The sequence below is a fragment of the Amaranthus tricolor genome, chromosome 9, assembly GCF_026212465.1.
Source record: "Amaranthus tricolor cultivar Red isolate AtriRed21 chromosome 9, ASM2621246v1, whole genome shotgun sequence".
NCBI classification, from domain to species: domain Eukaryota; kingdom Viridiplantae; phylum Streptophyta; class Magnoliopsida; order Caryophyllales; family Amaranthaceae; genus Amaranthus; species Amaranthus tricolor.
The window spans coordinates 26,499,032-26,526,813 of NC_080055.1; the positions used below are offsets into that span (position 1 = coordinate 26,499,032).

General features: G+C 29.9%; 3 protein-coding genes across 3 annotated transcripts; 2 read left to right on the forward strand and 1 right to left on the reverse strand.

Moving 5' to 3' along the window:
* Positions 1–4,123: 4,123 nt before the first annotated feature.
* LOC130824192 (WRKY transcription factor 71-like) lies at positions 4,124–13,088 on the forward strand. Its single transcript, XM_057689090.1, has 3 exons — positions 4,124–4,730; positions 6,153–6,317; positions 12,231–13,088. The coding sequence occupies exons 1-3, from the start codon at positions 4,246–4,248 to the stop codon at positions 12,613–12,615; spliced, it is 1,035 nt and encodes a 344-aa protein (XP_057545073.1). The 5' UTR covers positions 4,124–4,245; the 3' UTR covers positions 12,616–13,088.
* Positions 13,089–14,518: 1,430 nt separating this feature from the next.
* LOC130823609 (protein REDUCED WALL ACETYLATION 3-like) lies at positions 14,519–23,532 on the forward strand. Its single transcript, XM_057688287.1, has 17 exons — positions 14,519–15,131; positions 15,227–15,293; positions 16,988–17,079; positions 17,912–18,049; positions 18,146–18,202; positions 18,329–18,401; positions 19,601–19,759; positions 20,088–20,237; positions 20,347–20,602; positions 20,724–20,839; positions 21,301–21,387; positions 21,475–21,563; positions 21,653–21,715; positions 21,831–21,887; positions 22,633–22,729; positions 22,805–22,963; positions 23,099–23,532. The coding sequence occupies exons 2-17, from the start codon at positions 15,261–15,263 to the stop codon at positions 23,102–23,104; spliced, it is 1,632 nt and encodes a 543-aa protein (XP_057544270.1). The 5' UTR covers positions 14,519–15,131; positions 15,227–15,260; the 3' UTR covers positions 23,105–23,532.
* A 259-nt stretch (positions 23,533–23,791) lies between these two features.
* LOC130823610 (probable methyltransferase At1g29790) lies at positions 23,792–27,249 on the reverse strand. The gene is made up of 2 exons (XM_057688288.1): positions 25,936–27,249; positions 23,792–24,180 (listed from the first exon to the last, which is right to left on the reverse strand). Exon 1 carries the CDS (start codon positions 27,096–27,098, stop codon positions 25,986–25,988), a length of 1,113 nt encoding a protein of 370 aa, XP_057544271.1. The 5' UTR covers positions 27,099–27,249; the 3' UTR covers positions 23,792–24,180; positions 25,936–25,985.
* Positions 27,250–27,782: the final 533 nt, after the last annotated feature.

The window sequence follows — 27,782 nt, forward strand, 5'->3', positions numbered from 1 at the left end:
TCCAATCAGTATCCTCTTTTTGAATCATTGACTCCTTTTTATTCTCTTTTGTTCTACTCGATGTTCTATTTAATTTGAGGCACTTATTAATAAACTTATTAAAACTATAATGTTTTAAATTTAAGATTAAAAGTAACATTATATTAAATAAGATTAATTTGTGAAATTCTTAATATTAAATTGAATCGATTTGATGAACGGTAAATATTGTCAACAGATAAATGGATATATGCCAAGAATGAAATTGTGGAATTCATAATACTAAACTGACTCCTCTTGATGATCGGTAAGATAAATGGGACACCTAGACTAAAATTGTGGAATTCATAATAATAAATTGACTCGAGTCGATAATCGGTAAATATTGTGATAAAATAAGTGAGACACCTAAGCTGAAATTTTAAAGGAGTCTTTTGTCTTTCCCTTTCTTGCACTCAAGTCTCTCTTAGTCTTTTTTTATTATTCTCTTTTTATTTCTACCTATTTTAAGTTCAAAATTTGGCTCGACTCGACTGTCATTTTTACGTATTATATGTTTAACAAGTAGAAAAAAAGTAATTAATTTAGGTTAAAATCATGTTAATCAAATTAGTATTTTATCCTCCTTTATTTTAGCCACAATAGTAGTAATTGTATTTCCATAATTAGTTTATTAACACTTGTATATAAGGTGATTGTAACCCTAATAGTAAATCAATACAAACCGATCATTGAAAATCCAACATTCTTTTCTCTAACGTGTATATATTAGTATCATAGCTGATTCAAATTACAAAAATTATAATGATGTAGACTAACATATAATTTTGATGAACTAATATTTATTAATTAATTTTATAATGAAAATTCAACAAATTTATGTGTATTTGTCAAGGAACCAACTCAACCAAAAGCTTAAGCTAATGGTTGAGGACCCAAGATATGTTATATACTCTAATACGCCTCCTCACACAAGAGCCCTTTGGAACACATGCCCTCCTTATAGCTGACACTAAATATTCCACTTTAAATGAGGGGTGATTGAGATTCGAACCCGTGACCTCTTGTCACATTGGCTCTGATACCATGTCAAGGAACCAACTCAACCAAAAACTTAAGCTAATAGTTGAGACCCCAAGATATGTTATATACTCTAACAGTACTTAACTTTTCTTGTGCGTAAATCTTATTTAAAAATTTAATAACAAATTTATCACCGCAATTCAATATAAATAAAATTTTTATTTAATACCCAAATCATAACCTAGATAGATTCGGACCAAAATTTCTGAGAATATTAGTCTTAAGTCATCTAATGCCCTTTTTGTTGAAGGTCAAGAAGTTGTGTTCTTGTGGACCCACTTTTGCTGTTATTTCCCTCATCTTTTGCCAATAAATTGATTTTGGATTTATTCTACATTTCTAGTTTTCTACTAACTATTTATAAACTTACAGCATTGTACTTTGACTTCCTTTTTTATACGCAACTTATAATCCATGTAGACATCATGAGAGAATTAAAAAAAAAATAAATGAAGTACATGACATTTGCCGAACAAAATTTGAACATAAAGTTAAGCATTTTTAACATTTAATTCAACAAGAATTACGGCAAATACAGCATAATTTTATGTTAAAATCTCCCCCAACAATTACATATTATGGTTTAACAAATAGTAAAATTATTTTCGTTGGTTATATTTATCTTTTTTACATAATTTTTAGTAAAATTTAAGCCTTAAATACATTGATCTATAAAATAAATTTATATATTGAGATAAATCTAATAAAATTTCTCATAGATACATTTTAACTTCTTTATATTAATGAAAAATCTTATTGAAAATTTCTCCCTCTATGTACAGAATATTTTAAACCTAACTAACGATATGAAATGAATATAATATCAACTTAAATAGAAAATAATATCAACTTAAATAGAGTAGTATTTTAACCTTTTGTTTTTGATTTTGATTCTTACATAAAAAACACAATGTATTAAGAATAATTGTTTTAGTTGGTTCTATACATGAATTGAACTATGATAATTATATTGGTTGGTTTCAAATTTCTTGTCATTTTGATATGCTATATTTGTTTAATTTGTAGAAAATTCAAAAAATAAATTGTATATTATTGTTATATTTTCACTTTATAAATTTGTATATATTGTATAATATATTTATTATTTAACAGTTAATTGTGAAAATTTAATTTATGTGATATATTTCATGCCAATTACTATAAATTTGATAAAATATCAAAAATGATCTTATCATTTTTTTTTATTATTTTTAAAAGGGAAAATAGTTAGTACCTTATTAACAATACACAAGTATGTGCTTTATTTAAATATAGAGGAATTAACAATTTTTTGTTATAGAATATAAAGATTATATTACTTTATGAATTCTAATAATATACTTAAAAACAAATAAAAGTAACTTAATAATATCTAAAATGTTTTCTTAATGGTGTATAATAGCATATATCCTAATATCACTACACCCGTAATGAGCAACATTTTTAATGGTGCAACTCACAAATTTAGCATAGTGACTTGTCAGAGTCATCCTAAAAATATAAATATTTGGCCATTATTTTTCTAACATATACAATTACAATAAAAAGTTTACTTTTCTTTCTTAATTAATTTATAGTTCGCTACACTTTCATTTTAGTATGTCTATTTAATTTTGAAATATTTTTATTTTAGGTAGTGTCTTCGTTATTTTCTTTAATTCTTATTCAAATATTTTGTCTCATTTTCTCTCACTTGAATCTTTTCTATATAATTTAATGACCTTTATAAATTATACTCCTATTAATATTTATATCAATTATTAATACTGCAATTGTGTTCATGAAGAGGAGTAACTATTAAAGTTCAACCCAAAAGCAATTAGTTTTGATTCCGTTGACTTAATTGTTTATCGTTGACTACCCATGTAAAATCATAGAAGTATAACTTAAGTCAGATTAAATGTGAGAATTTATAATTAGTATAAAAATTTTAAGTATAAAACGAAGGGAATAGATGGGTAAAGCTATATTACTCCTTCCCTCCCTTAATTTGTCACTTATAATAAGTTAAAATACTCTTATATAATATAAAATTGGCAAACTAAATTATATGAAGTATTAATTTTAAGTCAGGTGTTTCAGGTCGGATTAAAATTGGGTTTTGTATCCATATTATTTTTACATTACTTTCATTTTGAATTCGAGTTAAATTAAATGCAGTTTTAATATTAGATAAATATTAAATCACCGAATCTGTTTTGAACACTTCTGAAAACTAAAAATGACTAATAAAAAAAGAAAAAGACAGGAGTATTGACTATTGTCTAATTAGGTGAGGTGTTGTGTTAGAATAGGAATGGAAAGACTCACGCTTTAAATATCATACACCTTTTCATGGCTTGTCAACAAAATAGAATTAATTTATCATTAATTAATTAATACTTCGTATATAATTTAGGCCTAACAAGTTACATATTTACACTCATCCATTAGACCATGATGTAGTAGTCTAGTACTACTTAATTCTATGAATTCAAAATAGAAATGTCAAATTTTGAACCCATTTGAAAATCCAATTTGAATTCAACTCCACTAATATCTAATTGATGTGATCTTTTTTTAAAAAATTTTGGTAAATTTTAAATTACATATCAATATTTTTAAATTATAACCTGTAATATTTTCGTCAATTTTCATTATTTAAATCAATATTTCACATTTATTATATTAGTTTTTAGCAATTTTATAATGATCAGAATAAAAAAAATTTATGCTCCATTGGATCAAAAAATTTATGATTTGTCTAATTCTAAAACTTTAACCTAGATACATATCAGTTTTCAATGCATCGAGCTGTCCAAAATTAATCTGATTACCTAAACTATATATGACTTAATTTATCTCAAAATATATATTTAAATAAAAAAATTGAAATAAAATTGCTAAAATACATAAACACAAATAAAAATTAAAGATATCATATCCAAAATCCGTCCAAAATCCAAAATCAAATATACACCTCAAGTCTTCACACAAGGTTCCAATTTAGAAAAATTCCACTTTTCCACCTATTAATTGAAAGTTTGAAACCCTTTTTTTGTCAAACCTTCCTTATAAAGTTTTGGCTATCCTTACCCTTCCATTACATCCCTTCACCAAACATAATATTTCTAGTCAAACCCTCATTTTTCTCTCTTCTACTCCTCACTTTCCTTAATCTAATTAATTATTTAGCTAGCTTCCATGTCTAATGAACCCAAAAACTATCATAATTACCCTTATAATCACCTTATTAACAATGATAATTTTTCATTATTATCACTAATCAATGAAGATCCACAAGCTTTCTTAGATAACTCTAATTTCTTCACTTTCTCTAATAACCCTAATTCAACCCTACAAAATAACACTAATTCTTATAACTTTAATGAATTTATGCATGGATCTTGTTTAGATTACCCTAAATTTTCTCCAACTTCTTCAGAAGTTTTGTCCTCGGTTGTCGATGGTGGTCTTGGGCGTGGCGGGGATGAAACTCCGCCAATGGCAGCCGCAAAAGATGCGACTGCCATTAGAAGTGCGGAGATTCCCGACACACCGAATTCCTCCATTTCTTCTTCCTCTACGGAAGCTGGAGGTTCGGATGTTGGTTCTATGGCTAGGAAAGGTGAGAAGCGTCAATCTATATGTGATGATAATCATGGTGGAGATGATGAGTCTAAGAAAGTGTAAGTACATAACTAATAGTCTTGCATAATTTATTATTTACACAAATTTTTAAATACGACCCTGAAATGGTGAAATTATCTCTATTACACTGACCCATGTATATTTAATCTATTAATCGTGATTACTTATAATTTTATAGACTCGTTTGTGATGAGACGGTCTTATATAAGATGAGCTTAATTATTTAATAAATTAAGTTGAATAGGATATATTTGTGATTAATTCCGTAATTAGTGGTATGACCGACCAACTATGTATATATTATATGCTACTAGAATTGAATAAAACTTATGTTATTTTTTATCATTTTGATATTCATATTGATATATTGATGATAAGATCAACTATAGTATTGTATGTTTTCATTAAGAGCCCGGGATAATTTTAAAAGATAATATATAGTTGTAAATGGTCCGATTTAAGTTTATCGTTAAAATCTCAAAATATATGTTATATTTTATTTCACGCGCTCTTGAGCCTTTATTTGAGTCATTTTTTAGGTCAAATATAAGGATAAAACACAAACCTTCTTCATACATAGTGTTAAAAAGTCCATTTGAAATAAGGAGTAATTAAAATTCGAAAACTTGTGAGGATTATGGGTAGGTCAAATAATTAAAGACTTTCCTTTTCACTTTTGTAAAAAGTGTTCGATTTCCATTACCTATATACAAGATTAGTTTAATTTGATTCACCTCTGCAGGGGATTTTTTAGCCTTACTGTGATAAACAAAATGAGGTTCGAATTAACCTACGAGCTTTTGTCACCCTGACTTCTATAACAAAAAACTTAATTTGATAGTCTAAAAATACTTGCTTTCAATTAATAAAATACTATAACCTTTTCATCATTTGAACCCTAGATCGAAATATAAGTAAATATTGGAACAAGAATTGAGAAGTGGAAATCATCTTTGACAAATAATAACGTCAATAATTTGCTAGTAGTAGTACATACATGATCTATATTGATCATGACCCGTTCAAAAGTAAACAATATTAGTTGATTTTAAACAAATTTCATGTTTTATAGTCTACCTTTGGAGTTTGGACCATTCATATTTGTTCCCATCATCATGAATTATTAAGCATGGGTCACTTAGATGAGTTTAATAAATACCATACATTATTCCTTTTGTTTTTTTATATAATAAATCATACATATTTCTTTAAATAGTTGTTGATAGGTATACGATAATTTTGCATGTTAATTTGCTTTATTTATATAGTCGGTTGTAATAGTGATAAAGTATATAACATATCAGCTTTTGATTCAACTTATTTTTTTAACATGATATCAGAGTAAATATATTGTTAAAGTATATGACATTACAGTGCTACAACCATCAGTTTGATGGCTGTAGGCTCATGATATCTTATATCATAAAATTTATAATCATGATTTATTGATGAATAAACAGGAATAGTAATAATAGTAATAATAAAGGAGGAAAAAAAAAGGGGGAGAAGAAGCAAAGGGAAGCAAGATATGCATTTGTTACAAGGAGTGAAGTGGATCATCTTGAAGATGGATATAGATGGAGAAAATATGGGCAAAAAGCTGTAAAGAATAGTCCTTATCCTAGGTACGTAATTTTACTTTTATGTGATTAATACTCATTTTTTTTATTACGACTTATGGATTATTTCTTATCGACAAATAAAAAATAGAAATTTAATTGACAAAGAAAATATTTTTCTTGCTTGTATTTTCGTGTTTGAGATGCACATTTAGTAACTTTGTTATTGAGAGTCCTAGTTTATACTTTCCATAAAGAAAGATATATATATATATATATTTTCAATGATATTTATTATTAAAATTTTAGTTCATTTTTATTATATTTTCCAACGGATTGAAATTAATCATTTTCTTAGGCAGAGAAAAATAAATTTTTATCATGATGATGTAAAAAAGAAAGTTTTTAACTGCTAAGCCAACACATAATTTTCGTGATTAATAACTGTTTATTTGGGTTAAATTCCTCTATTTTTATTGTGTATATAATTAAAACAAAATATAAAAAGAAAAATCTAAGAATCATCCAAAGCTTTGTTCAGCTGAATTTGTGCATCAAATATTAGTAGTTTCAAAATGTGCAGCTGCTATTAAAACGCGTTTTCAGATTTCACATCACATGAGTTTTAGTCATAGTACTCCATGTACCATGCACCATTATTGTAAGTATTCTAAAAAGGATGTAATTATATACTTGTTCTGTTTCAGAATATTTATAATATTTACTTTTTTATGTAGTTTAATACACTAATTTAATTCTTAATATCTCTAATTATGTAGGAAAAAATTGTTAAAATTAATATTAATAACTATTATATCGAGACGAATCAAACAAGATCCCACTTGATTATGTTTTAATTTATTATAGATTACAAATTAATTGCAAATTAGAAAAATAAATAAATAATGTAAATATCTCCAATGTTGCAAGTAATTTAAAAGGGAGGAAATACATACAATAAACAAATAAATAAATAAATAAATAAATAAGCTAATGATGAAGTAGGGCAAGTTTGAGATTCGAGTTTGAGTAAATACGCTAATTTTCTGATAAAATCATGGAATTGATTGTCAGCTATTCATTTCTTTGCCTCGAATAATAATAATAATAATAATAATAATAATAATAATAATAATAATAATAATAATAATAATAATAATAATAATAATAATAAAAAGAAGGTCAAGTTATAATTGAGTTTGTGTTCCAAGTTATTCATGTACAAGCAGACAACTCATATAAAGGAGTACTAGCTAGCTAGGTTTACAATTTGATTTTTTTAGTTGAATGTAATTAATTAAAAATAGGGTTTTGTGTATGTACTATAATTCTCAGGATAAATTGTTCGAATTTTGCTTCATTCTCAAGTCATCATCCCTTTAACCTACCTTATACCCAAAAAAATTAATTTAGTTAATTAATTAAGTACTTTATTGATTATAATTCATCTTATTCCTTTTAAAATATCTTTGTGTTTAAAATTTTTTCATCATCAATATTTATCAACTATTCTTATCATAATAAAACTGCAAAGTTAAAGATGTCTAGAAGGATATGTTTTTTTTACCTTAATTTTAGGTCATTTAATTTATAATAAGCTAAGTTAACAAGCACGACCATTAAATTTACCAAGAGATTTACTACTAAAATTGCACTTAATTTAATTTATTACTTTTTCCGGCCTGCTATTTAAATTCAATTATCAAACGGGCTGTTAATACTTATGTTTTTGGTAAGTTACTATTTAGTCCATGTTATAATATTTTGTTTTTGGTTTTCAGTTTTTATGAAAAAAAAATAAAAACAAAAATAAAAATTAGAAAAAATAATTTTCACATTTTAGTCGTCTTTTTTCAAAATTATTATGTTTACTATACATTTAACTAATTTTTTTTGTTCATTATAGAACCTATATTATGACTTTGAAAATTAAATACCAAAACACACAAAATCACAATAATACTGAACAAGTCATAAACCTCCACATATATATATATATATATATATATATATATATATATATATATATATATATATATATATATATATATATATATATATATATATATATGTATGTATGTATGTATATATATATATATGTATGTATATATATATATGTATGTATATATATATATGTATGTATATATATATAGATATTTGTATATATATATATATATATATATATATATATATATATATATATATATATATATATATATATGTATGTATATATATATATATGTATGTATATATATATATATGTATGTATATATATATATATGTATGTATATATATATATGTATGTATATATATATATATGTATGTATATATATATATATGTATGTATATATATATATATATATATATATATATATATATATATATATATATATAATTGATAAAAACTAACGTATCATATTGTAGATACTAAATCCCAAATTCAAGCCTTAATAAAATAAAATCCAATATCAATCAATGGGATTTCATTAAGAAAAGGTTGTATCTATAATTTTTCAAAAAAAAAAAAAAAAAAAATTATTCTTGAAGTGGACGAATTAGTGAGTATTATAGATTGACCATTTGGCTTAGTGTTTAAACTCTTTTTCTTTCTTGTTTATGACAAAAGAAATTCAATTTATGTGTATAGATTCTCTAAGCTACCTCAAATTATAAAAGCTGATGAATTGGTAACAAAATATGAATATTTAGTCTTAAGTTCACATACTATAATAATAAATTACATTTGAGTTTTTATTAATGGAAGTGCATAGCTTTAATTTTAAAGGTGCTGTCTACTACTAATTACCAAGAATTTTATGCAAAAGAATAAGTAATCAAAGAAAATAAATAAAATAATTAGAAAAAAAGTAAATAAAAAGAATTGATTTGAATAAAATAATAAATATAATTCTCTAAGTCAAAGTCAAAATACTTGGATGAGAATTCACATTGTATTTTTTATTGTAGTTTTAATTACATTCTCAAATTAATGTGTTGCTTCACTGTTTCCACGTGTTTAATTTGAAAAGAAAATGAGAAACCAAACATGAGATATTTATTTGTAGTTGTAGCTTGTAGGTGTTTGGTTTAGAGAAAAATTTATATTTGAACGAAAATATAAATACAATAACTATAATAACAGAATTTTAATTCTAAAAAATAGAATAAATATAAATCTATTTCTTGCTATTTATTATTTGATTTGTCAAAAAATATAAAAAGTTATATTTTCATAGTTTTAATTGTTTTATAATATTTTCCAAAATTAAAATCAATTTTAGCATTATCTTCAACATCTCCATTTTATGTTTCTTATCTTAATATAATTTTCTATTAAAAAACAAAATAATAAAATGCATTGAATTTTCTGTTGATGAATACTCTCCCTTATTCATCGTTATTAATTTGTTACTTAATTTTATTTAAGTTTATCTCACTTATTTTGTACTATTTTTTTTTTTTTTTTTGCAATACTCACATTCCAATTTTTTAAATCGCATTTATACATAAACCACGACAAAGTTATATTTAAAGTAAGGGTGGACCAAAAAATCAGAATATAACTAATCGAGGGGTTAAGATTTATAAAACATAGCTATAATCATGAAAGGAAAAATTCAAACATTAGCATGTAAACTCATTACTTAATTTGCTTGTGTTTGTCATATTCTCTAAATAGTATGACACTTAATAAAAAGAGGTGTTATTTCATAGTAACAGAGGAGGAAGTTTTTTGTAAATATACATATTCTCTTAAAACAAATTTTTCCTTTTAAATCAAACCGTCATATTATATCATTTTTTTATTTGAGATATGCTATAGAGTCCCAACAAAATGGGATCCATGAGAATTAAATGTGTTACAAGGATAAAAAGATAACACTCCATCACTAAAGTAACTTATGATTCTTATCGAATTACTTTCTTCGTTATTTAATATTTGCTACATGCCTTTTAACATGTAATTCAATGAATATTTTGATTTTTAATATTAAATATCTTTATCTGGACAAATGAAAAATTACGAAAATTACATATTTAAAAAATTAGGTTTTGTAAAAATTAAAATAAAATTTCATATGACTATATTATTTCTTACATACGACTCCAAATTACCAAAAATAAAATTAAAGGGGAATAGTATCACTACTTTAATGCAACAAGTATATCATTAAATTTGGCTAAAAAGGGTAGATAGTTCCGTGTGAGAATTACTTGGGCGCTGTATATTTTGAATTTAGGCAAACCTATGATTGATTATGAGTAGCTATCGTGTTCAAACATAATTTATCCATGAGTTAATTTATTTTAAACAAATTAATGGATATTGGGTGATTGATAGTTATGTATTTTGTATACATGCATTTAATTATACTCATTTTAAGTGTTTTTTTTTTCTAATACCTAATAATTTTACTTTTTAACTTGTTATCCTCCATTATTATAAAGTGTGTTAGGCAAACCTCATTTCTTTTCCTAATTTTCATAATTTTGACCTATCTTGATCAACTCATTAGACCTAATTGTAAACTTTTACATATCAAGAAATTTAAATTAACTTGAATAGCTAGATTCAAATTTATATTAATTAAAATTTTATTTGGTTGAAGTAAGACAAACTATTATAGTGTAAACTTACAATTTCTAGGTTATGGGTGTGTTCACAGTATCAGTTTAGATAGTTGTTAATTGTTTAATCAGTTTAAACTCTTATTTTATAAAAATGTTATTGTCTGGTAAAGTAGCTGTTTAAGTAGCATTTAGTGGTAAAAGTAGTCGCTTTTAGATTTTTAAGACTTATAGTATTTTAACATCATAAATAGCATTTAGGAATTTCTTTGCACTTTTTAAACAAATTATACTCTAACAATTATATATTAACACCGCTACTAATACTCAAACTGTTAATAACTACCCGCACAAGTACTATTTTATTTCATTTTTAGGTTCCCTAGCTAATTGCCATTGTCATTTTTATTTCCCAAACAAGTTCGTAGTAGTTATAAGAAATCTAAATTTCATCCATAACTCCTGTGAGGATCGTCTCTCGGTGAGACAAGTTTAAAATAAAAAGTCTATATGCTGATTATTTATATTTGTTGGGCACTTTAACCCAGGTACATCTCACAATGAAATCGTCTCATACAAAAATTTATTAATTTTTAAATATTTTTAAACAATATGTTCACCAAATGTTTTTTCAAGAGTAATGTAATGAATTAGTATTTCTCATGGATAACTCAAAATTAGGGTTCATGATAGATAAATAGCGTTTTTCTGTCATTGAAAACTCAAAACAAGGCTAAAGAAACATAGTAAATTAATGAAAATAATACCAATTGCATTAATCATCTCGAATCGACTTCTAATACTATATCAAATAATCCAAACTCTACTATAAGCTTGAATTTAATTCTGATTTTTATCCCTAATAATATTATATACTTTATTATAAATCTTATTCATCTTTTATTTCATATGAAATATTTAGTATCAAATATGGATATATTCGCTATGCAATTACACATTCAAATCAAGTAACTCTCGTATGATCAGAGCATAATTGAGTAATATATTTAGAGCTTTCAACCATTAAGTTAAACATATTTAATTGGCTCCTATATAATTTGATGAATTGATCACTTTGTATTAGTTTTAATTTTCATATATATATATATGTATGGAAAAGTTCAGGTGAGATGTGCGCACTTATTACTTTCTTACTTTCTGGCAAAAAAGTTGCATTATTTGTTTTATAGAATTTTTATAGTTGAAAAATTACTTTTCAACCATAAAAATTACACCAAAAAACTAATAATAACACTTTTTTTGTTAGAAAATAACAAGTTCGCATGGTTCACCCGTAAACATTATTTGCTTTTTTTTGCTCAAGTCTGATATCTCATATGGTAATTAAGCTTTATATTTTGCTATCATTCATAACATAATAATAAACATAAAGGGTAAATATTATTTCAGGAGCTATTACAGGTGCACCACACAAAAATGCACAGTAAAGAAAAGAGTAGAGAGATCATTCCAAGATCCAACGACAGTAATCACAACCTATGAAGGCAAGCACAACCACCCAGTCCCCGCCACACTACGCGGCCATGCAGCTGCACTCCTCCCTCAATACACCATGTTTGCTCCGTCGTCTGCACCACCAGCATCACACCCCAATCTCCCTCTTGAACTGCTAGCTCAACTTGGCCATGGTGGGCCCAGTATCGCCGTCGCCGGCGGTGTTTCTTCTTTTTCACACTTTCCTCAACAACAACAACATCAACAATTGCTCAATAATGATGACTATGGGCTTCTCCAAGATGTGGTCCCTCCTTTTCTCCTTAAACAAGAGCCTTAGTTTTTATGGGCGCGGACCAAAAACCGGCAAATAATTATACGAGTTTTCAATCTATATTTGAGGGTCTGTATTGTTTTTATATCAAAACCTCACCTGATCCATCTTAATATACTCGAGAATATATATCATGTATTGTTTAATATTGAAGACCCTTTATTTTTGAAGACGTTATACAATCGAACATGTTACATACGTACGTCTAAATGGTTCTACATGAAGGATATTCACTTAAAATGAGTTTTCTTCATGTCTTATCTTTCGAGGGGGTATGAGTATAGTTTGTATGTTATTTACTTTCGAAGTCTGAGTGAAATTTAATGGATATGATGATATGGTATAGTATATAAGTTATGGTATGTAATTCACTATGATTATTTTGGCCAATGAGTTTATTTATAGTTCACACGTAGTTCTAAATTAGGAATTGTTATGTATTAAATTAAAACTGTTATGTATTAAATTAAAACTGTTACTTCCATATATAATAGGAATTGTTATAGTTTTTCTCATTATTTCTTTGTTTTTAATTTATGTAATGAAGTATAAAAGTTGTTTTATTTATTTTTGAATACTTCATGTTTGTAGTTTTATATTTTAAATGTTGTTTTGTCATGTTAATTAAATATTTATGTATTATTCACATTGTTGAATCATATTTATAAATCATGATTGTTTGTATGAGTTGAGTCGTGAGTTGGTTGTTTTGTATAGAGTTGGTGCTATATGCATGTTTTATATATGTATACGTATATTTTGGGTTTCGTAAAGCAGATTTTTCTTTGAAAATGATCAATATAGAACTGCTAACAATTTTATCACTTTAATGTTTTGAGTTTGAGGCAAATATTATAAAATTTCTAAATTAAAGCGATGATGTATTGTCAACAATTATATGTGTTTGTATTGCAAGTATTTTCTTTAAAAATCCCCAACCTTTGTGGACCATGGATCGATAATTTATTATTTATCAACCCTAATGTTGAAATTTTGATTTATTAAAGCATTGCTTTGACAAAAAAATTAATAATATAACTATTCCAGGTATTATTTTTATGTATTACTTTGTTTTATTTGGAAGATTGACTCTTTACAAAAACAACTAGTAATAAAAATTGGACACGTTAAGTAACTATTAAACACATATCGCCTATTAATTACTCTTTTGTTCCTTCAATTTATTATATTACGTAAATTAAAGTCTGGTTATTGTGATGCAAATTGAAAGGAGGAACGCATTACTTGTAACCTTTATTATTAACAACTTATAGTAGTTTCCCTCAACAAAAGTACTCCACTTGGATAAAATTTATTTTTTATTCGTGTAGATTAGAAAATTTGTAACACCTTGACCCCATTGCCATTGGATGGCTACACAAGTAGATTGTAGACTAGACTCATAAGTCAATATATATTTTTTCAATGCATTTTGTGTCGCTAGTGTGCATCCAAAAAAATTGTCAAAAGTTACTCATTTTAAGATTTCTTCCTAACAAGCATACTTAACATTGCAGCGCTTAACATGAGCTTGTTGAAAAGAAAATGCATCTTGACCCTTATTGATATGAATAGTCTATCAATCTTTTAAAGCTCAATCAGAGTATCACATAATCCCTACTAACAAAACAGATAAAATTGATCATTTTTATAAATAGTAAGAATCAAATCTATTTCATAACCTTATAGGTGTAAAACGAAATCCGCTAATCTAACCTATGATTTTCGATGTTACAATAACCTCTACATTTAACAACTTAGTAATAATTTCCCTCAAAAAAAGAATATCTACTTGGATAGTGAAATAATATAGTCAGTGATGAAGCAGCCGTACAAGATTAGTCATGTTAGTTGATCCTGTAATTCCACCATTTCTAATTATTAATTTATAATAACAGTCCCTAAATTTATTAATTAATTCACAGCAGATTAATGATCCAATGAATTACTAATGGATCAACAAACTTTTTCCAATAAATAATTCATCTTCTGATCTCGATTCCCAAATTTCACCCATCAATCATCATTCAGCTCAAGTATTCAAATCACATTTGAAATACCCAATTCATTCAATGCTTCTTGGATTATTAATTATTTCAGATTTACTCAAACATTAATTGCCATTTAACTATTTTATTACAGTAATTGTAGAAGATAAAGAATATTTTCAATACAATAAACCGACATCTAAATTACCCACCAACCAAATTTTTATTGTTCATCACCAAACCTCACAAATCTGCTGATTACGACATCAATGGCGGAGTATTAGAGAAGAAATTAGCTAAACCCATCATCAGTTTTTGATTTTGACGTTTCCTCCGACACTTTTTCTATCCTTTAAGCAACAGTCGACTCTTTAAGACAATACCCACAAATCTATTTTGGGCATTTTTTTCATTTCAAAATTTGGGGGGTTTTTTAGGGTTCAATCTGTATTTAATACAGTCTTAGTTGACTCAAGCCCATCAATCTACATTTGTTTTTCGCGGTTCTCCCTTCTATAATTTCTCCTTTTCTGGGTACTAATTTTTTGGGTTTTGAATTTGATCTGATTGATTTTGGTGATTTTCATGATTTGGTTTGATTGATTTGTGCACTTTTGAATTGTTTGCAGTGTGTGATTGAGTTGATCAGTGGGAAGAGTCGAAATGGTGAATTCTGGGCCTACTACGCCCGGACAGGTATATTCTACTATGAATCTATGATAATTAGTCGTTATCTTACTTTCATTTATTCCCAATACCTGATCATAGATTATAGATCCTATGAGATAATGATCTTACTTGCATTTTTTAAAATGCCAATTATCATTTAGTATACTAATGTGGGTTGCATAATTTATAAGTTGAGCTGGTTCATGTACCCGACTTCATCTTTTGGATTAAGGTTTCTATTTGTTGCGGTTGCATCGATTCAATGCGTACCCGTCTCCATCTTTTGGGATTAACTTTTGCATTTTGTTGTGGTTGCATCTATTGGATTTGTATGTTGATTGTGGTGGTTGATGAGGGAATCGGTTTTTGTTTAGCAGGCATTGAGTGATACCTAGAATCTTGATTCTAACTTTCTGTTTGGAAAGAACCTTCATCAATCCCTTGTAACATTGATGACTCTTGGATAATGGAATGATTAGTTGGAAATCGGGGCAATGTAAACAGTTTGACCGAGTGGTTGCTGCAGATATAATAATTGATCCGAATGAATGATCACGATGTTTCCTTCTATGTTTTCTATGCATACTTTGATAAGTGTGTTTGAAATCTAAAATCGGCAAATACTGCACCAATATATTTTTGAAATGGATGCTTTTTAGGTGTTTATGCCTGTAAATGTCTTAGATGCTTGTGATTTTGGGGTCATGTCACACTATATGTGAGAGTGGTCTTTGAATTGGGTTCACTTTAAAGTTTCTCTTTCAGAGGCATACGGTTTGACCAGAGCAATGTACTTTTGGTAATCTTTGGTGATCTAAAACATGAGACCAATTCAATTCGAGGTTTTGAAATGAGTTTTTAAGCGAAAACTTTTTGAATATTTATTGTTATCCAATGCTAGCTGCTGTACTGAACTCATTTGGTATCGCTTAATGTTTTTTGTCTAACCATAGTGCAAATCATCGGACGCATCATCTCATTTCATTTTTTGTTAATGTTTTTGAGGGTTTTGTGCCTACAATATAAGCCACGACAACCTTGAAACCATTGCATTGACCACGAAAGTAATTGCGATCATCAGTGCAAGTGCATCTTTGATTGATGAACAAAAATGTAATGCTAATTTCAAATAAGGATGAAGTTGTTAGTTATTATTCGCTTTACTCTCCTCTTTTTTTAATTTCTTTTATTTTTAATTATTTGAATATTTTAAGTTCTCGTAATTACTTGCAAAAATGCAAGTGAATAAAGGTAAACCATTCCATTATTATGTATCAAAATTCATGTTGTGTGGGAACCAAAAAGGTGATATAAAACAATAAATCACCAAAAGTGATGGATTTGATTCTTATTATTTAATTCTCAAAGATCACAATTCCATACAATGAATGATTATGGAAACACAAAACAAAAAAAAAGTTAATTTCTTGGACATCTGAAATGCTTTTGTTTATTATTTGCAAATATAAGTAACTAAGTAGAATGGTTTTTTTTGAATGAAAGATACAATCATTTTCTAATAAAAAATTATTGTGACATCAAATATCCTTGTTGGGTTTTAACGAATGTTTCCTCTTAATTTCCTTTGAGTTTCAAAAATGGGCGACTAGTCCTTCATAGCTGTATTGAAAATGCATATTTCATCGGGATACGATTCTTTTCCTATCACGAGTTTCTTGTTATGTGTCTGGATTAATGGAGCTCTACTGTTGAAATTGCAGATATCATTTCTGCTTGGATTTATTCCAACTTTGGTTGCTTGGGTCTACTCTGAGATTTTGGAGTACAAGAAGTCTTCATCTCTCTCAAAAGTGTAAGTGTCTCTTCTTCGAGTTTCTGCTGTAAGAAACAAAACTATGCTGTGTTTATATCATAGTCTACGGTGTCTGATCTCTGACGGATTTGCATAAGATTATTCATGTATTTTTTTCATTTGTTTTTTTAGTTGTGTAAAGTGTCAGTATCTGTGCGAATGCACACCTATTTCCAGATGCCGCCTTTATATTTATGAATGTTGAATGTTGATTTGTAAATCAAATAATCAATATTCAACATAATTCTAGGCTCTAGTAATAAGACTAATCACTTATATTTTTATCGTTTGTTTTTAAGTTGCTTAGAGTGTCAGTATCTCTGCGAATGCATACAAACTTTCAGATGCCACCTTCATATCTATGATTGTTGATTAGTAAATCAAATAATCATTCTCCGACATAATCAATAATCAAAGATTTACTTGCACTTGTAGTGTGATTTTGGGAGCCCTTGATATTATCTTAGGCATATCAGCTAGAGGCTGCTTTTCTTGTAGTTTGGTAGAGGAATCGCACACTTCAGCTTAAATCGTTGCCTATGTTTATGGGTGCCGAAGAGGCTTTTGACTCTCAGAGATTTGTGACTCTCTGTCTCAATTTTCTGTGTCATTTTACAATCGTCTTTGTTCATTCACAGGAAGGTCATAGTTCTAAGTTATTGAAGAAAGAATAGCAACTAGTTCCTGTCTTTAGAATACTGTTTTTATACTTTGTTTCCAGATCTTTTAGTCGCCTATGATTTTCTCACTTGTGCTGATTAAAAGTGCCACCATCTTATATGTTTTCCATTAATCGTGTGTTTCCATTGGTCGTGTGTTTTGATCATGTCAGCCATTCCGATAATAACCTTGTTGAGTTGGGAAATGAGGTTGCTAAGGAAGACGACCGAACAGTACTTATGGAAGGAGGCCTTTCGAAAACAACATCACAAAAGTCTGCTTCTTTTTCAATCAAGTCAAACTTGATAAGGCAACTTTCTCAATCTTATGCTTCCTTGAATCTAGGTCCAAGGTTCTCAAGCTTTTTGCCCTTTTAACAAGTAACAATCCCCTTGATGCTCATCAGGTTTGTGACAATGGATGAGGCATATTTGATGGAGAACCGAACAACCTTGAGAGCCATGTAAGAAGTAGCATCATAAAAAGCTCTAAGTCATATCTCATTCTTTTAATTTTGATACATTTTCCTTTTTTTCTGCTTCACATGTGAATTTTTTCTTTCCACTAATGATGTTTTGAATTCTGATAGGGCTGAGTTCGGGATGTTATTGGTATACTTTTATGTCTGTGACCGGACAAGTATACTCGGATATTCAACCAAGGTACCATTCATTTATCTCAAAGACACATTTTCCCTTGATTATTATGTCTGGTCCGTCATATGATGTACTTTATTTTTTTCTACACGATAACAATTTAAGAAGAAAAGTACTTTTCATTTCTAAATATTTAAGCCTTTAAAGTGTGATTCTTAAGTTGCTACTGCTCAGTGTGCTGAATTCAGGACACACCTCTCAGGATTTAGCTTGCTCAGTGGAACTGTTTAACAAAGATGAGTTATCAGTGTTAGATAGTATTTCCCCTGTTAATTAAGTGCACCATTTGGGCATTCAAAAAAGGCATGATGAGAGAGAATGTAAGTGTACCAAAATGCCCATGTGAATATAAGACTAAGAAGCTGTGGGCCCCATGAGGGCGGGCTTAGTGTGAATAAGGTATAGTTCATCTGTGTCCAAAAAGTTATCCATAAAAAGATACATCACACATTCAGAAATTTCCCATAAACAAAAATGGTCCACTTTAAAGAAAACAAGGAATTATAAGCAAAAGTATTAACCACTGACTACTGAGGATGCTTATTGCTGTGTTAAATGACATACATGTAAGGTGTGGTTAGCATGTGGTTGCCCTAGCCTTGCTCCTTAAGATTGACACTACGTGGACTGCGGTGTAACTTGGACTTATTGTGAATAAGGTGGGTTTGAGATTATGTGAGGTGGTATTGTTATATATTGCAAGGATCATCCCAATTACCTTGTGTCTATTATGTTTTAGAATTTTTAATTAGAGAAAAGTTGGTTGGTTGGCAATATTGGGGACTGGTAAATATGAAGAATTACAATATACTGACTGCATATTTGCTCGTATAACATCAAGTTAAGTATATAAATTATTAGCTATTCAGAAAACTTGGGTATTATGGAATACTATGGATTGTTATGTGAATGATCAATGTAGTACGTTTATAACTGAGAGTCCGATATTTTAGTACTTTAAAAGATAGATTTTGCTTGGAGTTGATGCTGGTTAACTGTAGTTGCTACTTTGACAATATCCAAGATTTATTTTCAACATTCAAGCTGTTATTAGACGACATAACCATAATCCTGTTCTAATATTATAGTTTAAGCCATTGATGTGCTTTTAATTTTATGTTTTCATTTAGACTTTATGATTAATCTAATATTGGGTGTATATGTTTACTTTATCTAATATTAACTTTGTACTTTCCTTTTTTCAGAATTACAATCGTGATCTTTTCTTGTTTCTCTATGCGCTATTAATCATTGTTTCAGCAATGACTTCGCTCAAGAAACACCAAGACAAGTCAGCTTTTTCTGGGAAATCAATACTTTATCTGAATCGACACCAGACTGAGGAATGGAAGGGTTGGATGCAGGCAAGTAAATTCTCGATATGATTCTTATTATTTCTGTTTTTAAAAGAGAATCGTACCCATAAGGAGTTAGATTTAACCCATTACATGACTAATGTAAGTGATCCACTTCTTGTATGGTTGGGTGTTTTTGATTGGTCGTAACGATGCACAATGATTCTTGTATGGTTCAATATCAGAAACAGAAAGTAATATGACCATCCTTTTATTTGCTCTGTAGACTGATTACCCGCAAGATCGTTCTGCCATTGCCTATCAAGAACCTCATATAATATGACGTTTAGCTCTTTCAGCTGTCTTCTAATGCCGTACATACTGTTTGAGAATGCAGGTTTTGTTCTTGATGTATCATTATTTTGCTGCCGTGGAGATCTATAATGCTATACGTGTGTTTATTGCTGCGTATGTTTGGATGACTGGCTTTGGAAATTTTTCTTATTACTACATAAGGAAGGATTTCAGTCTTGCCCGCTTTGCTCAGGTGATATATATTTTCAGTTCTTTATCTTTTTTAACAAAATAAAATAGAATTAGTGTTTGCGCGTTATTGTTAAGCTAGTTTTCTAAACTAATTCTCTTCCTTCACGCAGATGATGTGGCGTCTCAATTTCTTTGTTGCGTTCTGCTGCATTGTTTTGAATAATGATTATATGTTATACTACATTTGTCCAATGCATACACTTTTTACTCTTATGGTGTATGGCGCTCTCGGTATATTCAACAAGTACAACGAAGTACCAGCGGTGATGGCAGTGAAGATTATTTCATGCTTTTTAGTGGTTATACTAGTTTGGGAAGTCCCGGGAGTTTTCGACTTGATTTGGAGTCCTTTCATATTCCTTTTAGGTATGTTGCTTTGCCTTTCTGCATTACCCTTGCATGACTGATAAGAATTCATTTGAAGAGGATATACTTGAATTCTTTGAATTTACGATTCAGTTTCTGTGACTATGACTCCTTGGAATAGGGTACACTGATCCTGCAAAACCCGATCTTCCTCGAATACATGAATGGCATTTCAGATCTGGACTTGACCGTTACATCTGGATTATTGGAATGATCTACGCGTATTACCATCCAAATGTAAATTTCTAGGATGCTTTTTCTATTGGTTGATAGTTAGAATAGGGAAATTCCATGTGGTGGCCCTGAGTTTTTGGCTTTTCCACAAATGATTTTAAATCCACGTGGTGACCTTTAACTTCCAACTTTTCAATGTGGTTGACAAATTATTTTGGTTAAATTAAGTACTTACTTTGACTGGATTTCAAAATATGTGGTCAATTAGGGTTATCACAACGTTTGTTTTTTGAAAAATATGTCATTACGTTTGGTAAAAATAGCATAAAATTAACAAAAAAGACTTCCCTTTTGTCTACGACATGGAAAAGTTGGAACGCCAACATCACCACGTGGATTTAAAAAATGTTTGTCTACCATGTAGAAAAACCGAAATTCAGGGTAACCATATTTGAATTTCTCGTAAGAATATATTTCTGTGCATAGGCTTAAGGTTTAAACACGTGATAATTGCTTTATTACAGGTTGAAAAATACATGGAAAAGTTAGAAGAATCTGAACCGAAGAAGAGAAATGCAATCAAAACTGTAATAGTTGCTGTTGCAGTAACTGTGAGTTGGATGGTTTTTTCGTTGTTTTAAAGTTTTAGTTTTTATTTAAAAACAACTCAGTATGATGTTTCTCGGTATTTATTTCAGGTTGGTTACTTGTGGTATGAATACATTTATAAGCTGGATAAAATCACATACAACAAGTTTCACCCATATACATCATGGATTCCTATAACGTATGCCAATACGCATGTCTTCTTGCTTGTTTTGAACGTTGGGTGACATGGATACCTTTGTCTTATGATGTGCGTTTCCTTGATTTTAGTGTATACATATGCTTGCGCAACTTCACACAACACCTGCGTAATTATTCGTTGACTCTCTTTGCGTAAGTCTTCTCTAAACTTTATGGTCTTGTTGACTAGATCAAGTCATCCTTTAATTTCAAGATAAATTTTGAGAAATGAGGTGCTATTTGTAAGATGTTTCCTCTTTGTCATCAGATGGCTTGGGAAGATCACTTTGGAGACTTACATTGCTCAATTTCATATATGGTTAAGGTATCATTTCTCTTTTTTTTTTTTTTTTTTTTGAAGTGAAGGTATCATCTCTATTATAATGTAACTTTTGTTAATTGATTCATAAACTGCCCTTTTATTTTTGGTGTGGAGATTTGAGAAAATAAAAATTGTGGCAATTGATTGAAAGTGTTAAATAACTAATAAAAAAACAATTAGGTATGAGTTGTCTCGAGCCGAGGGACTCTTTGGCCGCACTCTCCTATGGGTATGAGTTGCCGCCTTCTTCTCTCCTTAGACTTTGATCATAGTTTCCAATGAGCGGGATGCACTAAGTGAGATGATGATGATGATGATGATTTAGGTATTATTTGGTCACATTGTGACTTTAACAACTAGTCTTGGTAATTATGGGTTGTGATTTGAACTATTGGGTAAGATATGATGATGATGATTTGAACTATTGGAATTAGGATGGGTTTCTTATTAGGTGCATTGGGGATCAGATTACTACTAACTATGTGTTTCTCTCACGATCAATGAAGCAAATCTTTGTGAAGAAATACAGGGTTTTCTCATTGAAGGTGGGCGGATTTCTTGGTGTAAAGCAAGGCCGCATTGCATCATATCGGTCATGTTGTAAAGGTGTAAAAAAACCCGCGCTTTATGTCATGCTTTCTGTCAATATTTGGCCTCACGATAACCGCATCACTCCCGTTGTCACCTTTTTGCACTATGACGGAGTATAAATATCTTCTTCCTGACTGCATAAATTTTCGATGTGCAGATCAAATATGCCCAATGGACAGCCCAAGTGGCTTCTCTCTCTGATCCCAGAGTTCCCAATGCTGAACTTCATGCTTACTACTGCTATATATATTTTGGTAAACAAAACTCTGCGTTTTTTAGTAATCGACATAAATCCGTATTTATAATATTTAACCTTCTCACTTCTGCAGGTTTCCTATCGGCTATTTGAGCTGACTAACATACTCAAGAGTGTATTCATTCCAACGAAGGATAACCGGCGTTTGTTGCATAATTTCATCGCTGGTGTTGTTATTTCCTTTGCTTTGTATTTTCTCGCTGTTGTCCTCCTCCTGATACCTAGCTCACCGGTAAGTGACATACGCTAATACTCCTATAAATTGATCGAATATTTCCTTTCGTTTAGAGAACCCTGCATCTAGCACAACAAACAAGAATCTTTTGATGAACGATATATTACCGTGGAAAATGCTTTTGTTTTGTAGGCCTAATTCGTGGAACAAGTATTCATTTTACGATACAGTTACATGGATGAACCAGAAAGCTAGCTAGGATGGATCCGAATCAGGGAACTTTGGAATGTAGTTTCCTGCAATTGTAGTTGATGAAGCTACATATAGCCAAGATTAAGTCGATCATAGTCGGAACGAGGGAAGAAAGCCCATCAGTGTAGAAAATTATGAAGCAAATTTTTAAGAGTATTTTTTCCGATCCCTAACCGATGTCGTGTTCGCTCGTGTTGTGTGTGAGCTATATATAGAAAAAGTTGTAGTTTTTTACTCCGATTTGTTATTCGGGTGAAGTGGTATGGGATCAAATTGGTTAATCATTAGAAGTGTATTTTTTTGTTGTATTCTTGTGAACATTGATGTGTCCGGCAGGCCATACATTTCGAGTAAAGTGATCGTTTTTCATGGAAGGATTTGTTCTTCACCCGAAATTTACATCTCTATTGTGATCGTTTTCAAAAATATTGTCAAAAAAGAAAGGAGGCGCAAATAAAATCTCAATTGAAACCGAGAAATAGAAGAGGAAAGACCTACAAATATTACACAATTACAACTAAAATACAAAACTCTCGAATACAACTAAGATTATGGAGAATGTAAAATTATAACCGAAATTGAAAATGTAGCAAAATGAAAAATGTTCAAAATTAAAAAATCGGGGACAGAATAAGAAAAATAGTATAATTAATTAACTCAAAAATTAAAATGTTAAATGCATGAATAATGTAGTTCTTTTGCTTGACCTCCATAATAAGTATTGAACATAAACTATCTATTTATTTCTGAGCTTAATAGGAATAAGAATGCCCTAAACTAAATCTGAGCAATACCAAAAGACAATAAAATACAAGTAATGAACATTGTTGAGTCCTGCAGACCATACATTTCGAGTCCGTAATTTCTTACAGTGGAATGTTTTCTTGAATATTCGAAATCAAATGCTTGGAGATGGCGGAACAATATCATCGACTTTTCGAATTGGCATCCACGGTTGAAGCTGAACCTTTGCAGTACCGGAGGAATCGTGTAATAAATTGAATATTCTACATTTGATTAACCTAAACAAGATAACCATGGCAATTATTAGGTTAAGAAAGAACATCAACTTAGTGCAACACTAGATTACAAAAATAATAGGGAGAAAACACAAACAAGCATACCTAAGGGTATGTATGGATATTTAAGTGAATTTCATACTCCCTCTGTCTCATTGAAATTGCAACATTTGCTATTTTGGTTCGTCCTACTTAATTTGTATCATTTCTAACCTACCACTTCCTTTTAATCTCATCTATACATTTTAACTTTCTTTTAATTTCTGTATACCAAAAGAACGAACTGACACTATATACAAGCACTCCACTCAAACAACTCCCCAGGCCAAAAAGAAAAACACCCACCTAATTTCTGGAAGATGCAACATTATCTCAAACCATCATCATCATCATCCCAATGAGTCCCGCCTAAGGCTGGGAAGACATATTTATCTCAAACAAAAATCAAAATTTGAGATAAATAGAAAAGAGCAAAGGGTTCTAGACTCTTATATCCCAATGAACTCATACACAATATTTTGTCTTTTAAATCAGAAGCCAGCATGTAAATAGAAAACAACACTTGTGATTTGCACCAACTTCCGGGTAATAACCCCATATCTAAACACTTCCTAATGGAAAATAAGTAAATGATCAAGCAAAGGGTTCTTTCCTAACACACTTATAGTTATTTTCTGCATAGGATGAACAATTCAATACTTTTAAGAAAATTATCTAAAGACATATCCACACACACTGCATACACCTGCTAACCTATTTTATTTCATAGCTCATCCAACATCAAAGAACGGAAAATAATTAAGCCCCTGATCAGAGGCGGAGCAAAAATTGACAAATTCTTCAAAAGCCCCGTGCAATTTCAAAACTTATGATATTTTTCCAAGAACTTTGTATCTTTAAGCACTTTACATAGACTACATAATTTAATATTAATGCTCCTAATTTTTCAGGGCCCCCTATGCGTTCGAACATGTTAAACATGCTTAAAACCTCCCCCGCCCCTTTATCAGTTGATGTTATCTGGATCTAATACTCTAGCCATTAACACCAAGGCTGAAGACTTAATTTTGTAAGAAAGTTGCATCAGTTCTCATATATGACCTCAATTTGATATAAAAAATGCATAAATAAAATCATTGCACCATCATCTTTACTCTCTAGCAGCAATCACAGAAGACTTTAAATTGAACTCGGGTCAGATTGTGTGCAAATAGTCTTTAGCTAACAACCTCTTGCAGGTAAGTCAAACTTTGTTTATTGGTCAAGACATCTACAACGATACTCCCTCCTTTTCTTTGAATTTGCGATGCTAGACCCATAAAGCTCTTACTTTGATTTGCTTCCATTTGCGTAATGTAGCAAATCCAAAGATACATAGGAGTATGTAACCATACTAAGTAGTTCTTGTTGCCATCATTGGGAAATAAAGCAATTCATCAATTTATCAAAGTTCTACTAAAAGTAGCATACTAATCCTAGTTACCAATTCCATCATCATTACCATCATCATAGTTGACCAAAAAAGAATATATCACATAGCCAAACAGAAAGTATCACTATCATTCCACTACTAGTAAAAGATGCTCATACAAATAGAGGTGTTCATGTCATTGAGTTGATATCAAGTTATTATTTTATATCGAGTCAAATTGGATGCAGAAATTAGATCGGGTATGAACATCTCTAAATACAAATAACAAAGTAACCAATAACTACTATAAAAGTATTAGATCAAAGAAAAGTTTTTTTTTTTCTTACCTCCAAATTAAGAAAAAAGAAAGTAACCAACTTTCTTTTTTTCATTGTGATCATCTAGACTTTGGCTTCTGCAACAAAGCAGTCAAATACACCTCCCCATTCTTCATCCCACTAGAATCCTTCTTATTCCCAGTAGCCCACTTAACAATCTTATACCCCAATTTATCAATCAATGGTTTGTAAACCTTATCCAAATCAACCCCTTTACCAAAAAAATGATCAATCCACAAATACCCACCACCTCTCAACACTCTATCAACATCAAACAACAAAAACTCCATAACCACTTTAGGGATCCACCTATTCACGGCGTGCCCACATCGAACCAAATCGACAACCCCGTCGAAAAGAGGCAATCTCTGTTGTAGTGGCGCGTGCAATGACAATACACCTCTAAGCGCGTTGAATTCACTGTAAGGTGCACCTAAATTCATAGTAGTTGTCAAAATGGTAACATTCCTTTCTTTCATCTTAGCTGCAAAGCTCCCAGTCCCACCTCCAATATCAACCCCTAATCGAATAACGGAATTACCCTTTTTAGAAATATCCAAAAGTTGAGGAATAGTAAGATCAACTTCAGATTTATAAGCTAAAAATTGATTTGAATCAAGATTTAGATCAAAACCCAGTTTAGGATTCAAACATTTGAAGCTCCTACAAGTAGCAGAAGGGTAAGAACTCCAAATAACATTAGAATCAGGAGAAGATAATCTAGGGTTAGATGGGGTACGAGAAAAACAACGACGTCTGGGTAAAGGATGACACCCACGAAGAATCAAAGATTCAGCTAGATGGGTATCTTTAGGACAAAGAGAAAAGGGTGTATAATTCATGTACTGATGAAGAAGATCAGGGTAATCATGACAAGAAGAAGCAATAGGGGAAAACTTGGCGTAAGTAAGAAGATCTGAAGGTGGAGCATTAATGGAGTTTGAAGGTTGTGGGTTCTTATCAGAAGGTTGGAGGCGCGTGAGATGGTTAATGGTGGCGCGTATGGTTTGAAGTTGTTGAAGAAGGTGATGAGGAACATGGGTAGATTGAGGTGGAGTAGTAGGATGGAAGAAGGAAGTTGTGGAAGAAAGATGGTAGAGAGAAAGAAGGTTGGTAGCAACCATGGCTACTAAGAGAAGGAAGTTAAGACCCATCATGAAGGACATTGCCATTGAATTTGGGTAGGTTGAATATGATTTGGCTATGTAGGGGAAGAAGGGCTCTTACTTCTAGGTACTACTGATCTCTGTCAACTAGCAGTGGAGTAGAGTAGAATAGAGTAGAGGGAGGGAGTGAAGAAATTAATGAAGGGTTTTACTTTTTCTTATTTTGTCTTTTTTTATACTCGCAAAGTCACACATGAACTTTTGATAAATGACAATAGTTGATTATAGTGATAAATTTGACTATAATTTTATTAATTAGTTTGATCAGTTGATTTTGAACTCGCTGTTATGAGCAGTTTGTCTAAAAACAGCTAATTTATAATAATAAGTTGTTTCAACCAGCTAATTTTATGAAATATTAGCATTGACTGGTCTGATCACTCAACTCACTAATTGTATAGAACAAGCTAAAATTACCCAATAAGTTATTTTGCAAAACACCCCCATAATATTCCCTTTGTTCTATTATACTTGCTACATTTGACTTTTTACGCAATTTAATATGTTATCATTGATTCTTTATATATGCAAATTTAAAAGTTATAAAAAAATATTATAAAAATATGTGATTAGACGATTCTAATAAGATGTCACTTAATTATATTTATCGTTACACATTAGCCGCAGTGTATAAAATAACCTTAAACGATAAATAATATCGATAACCGTAATGTAGCAACTAGCAAGTAT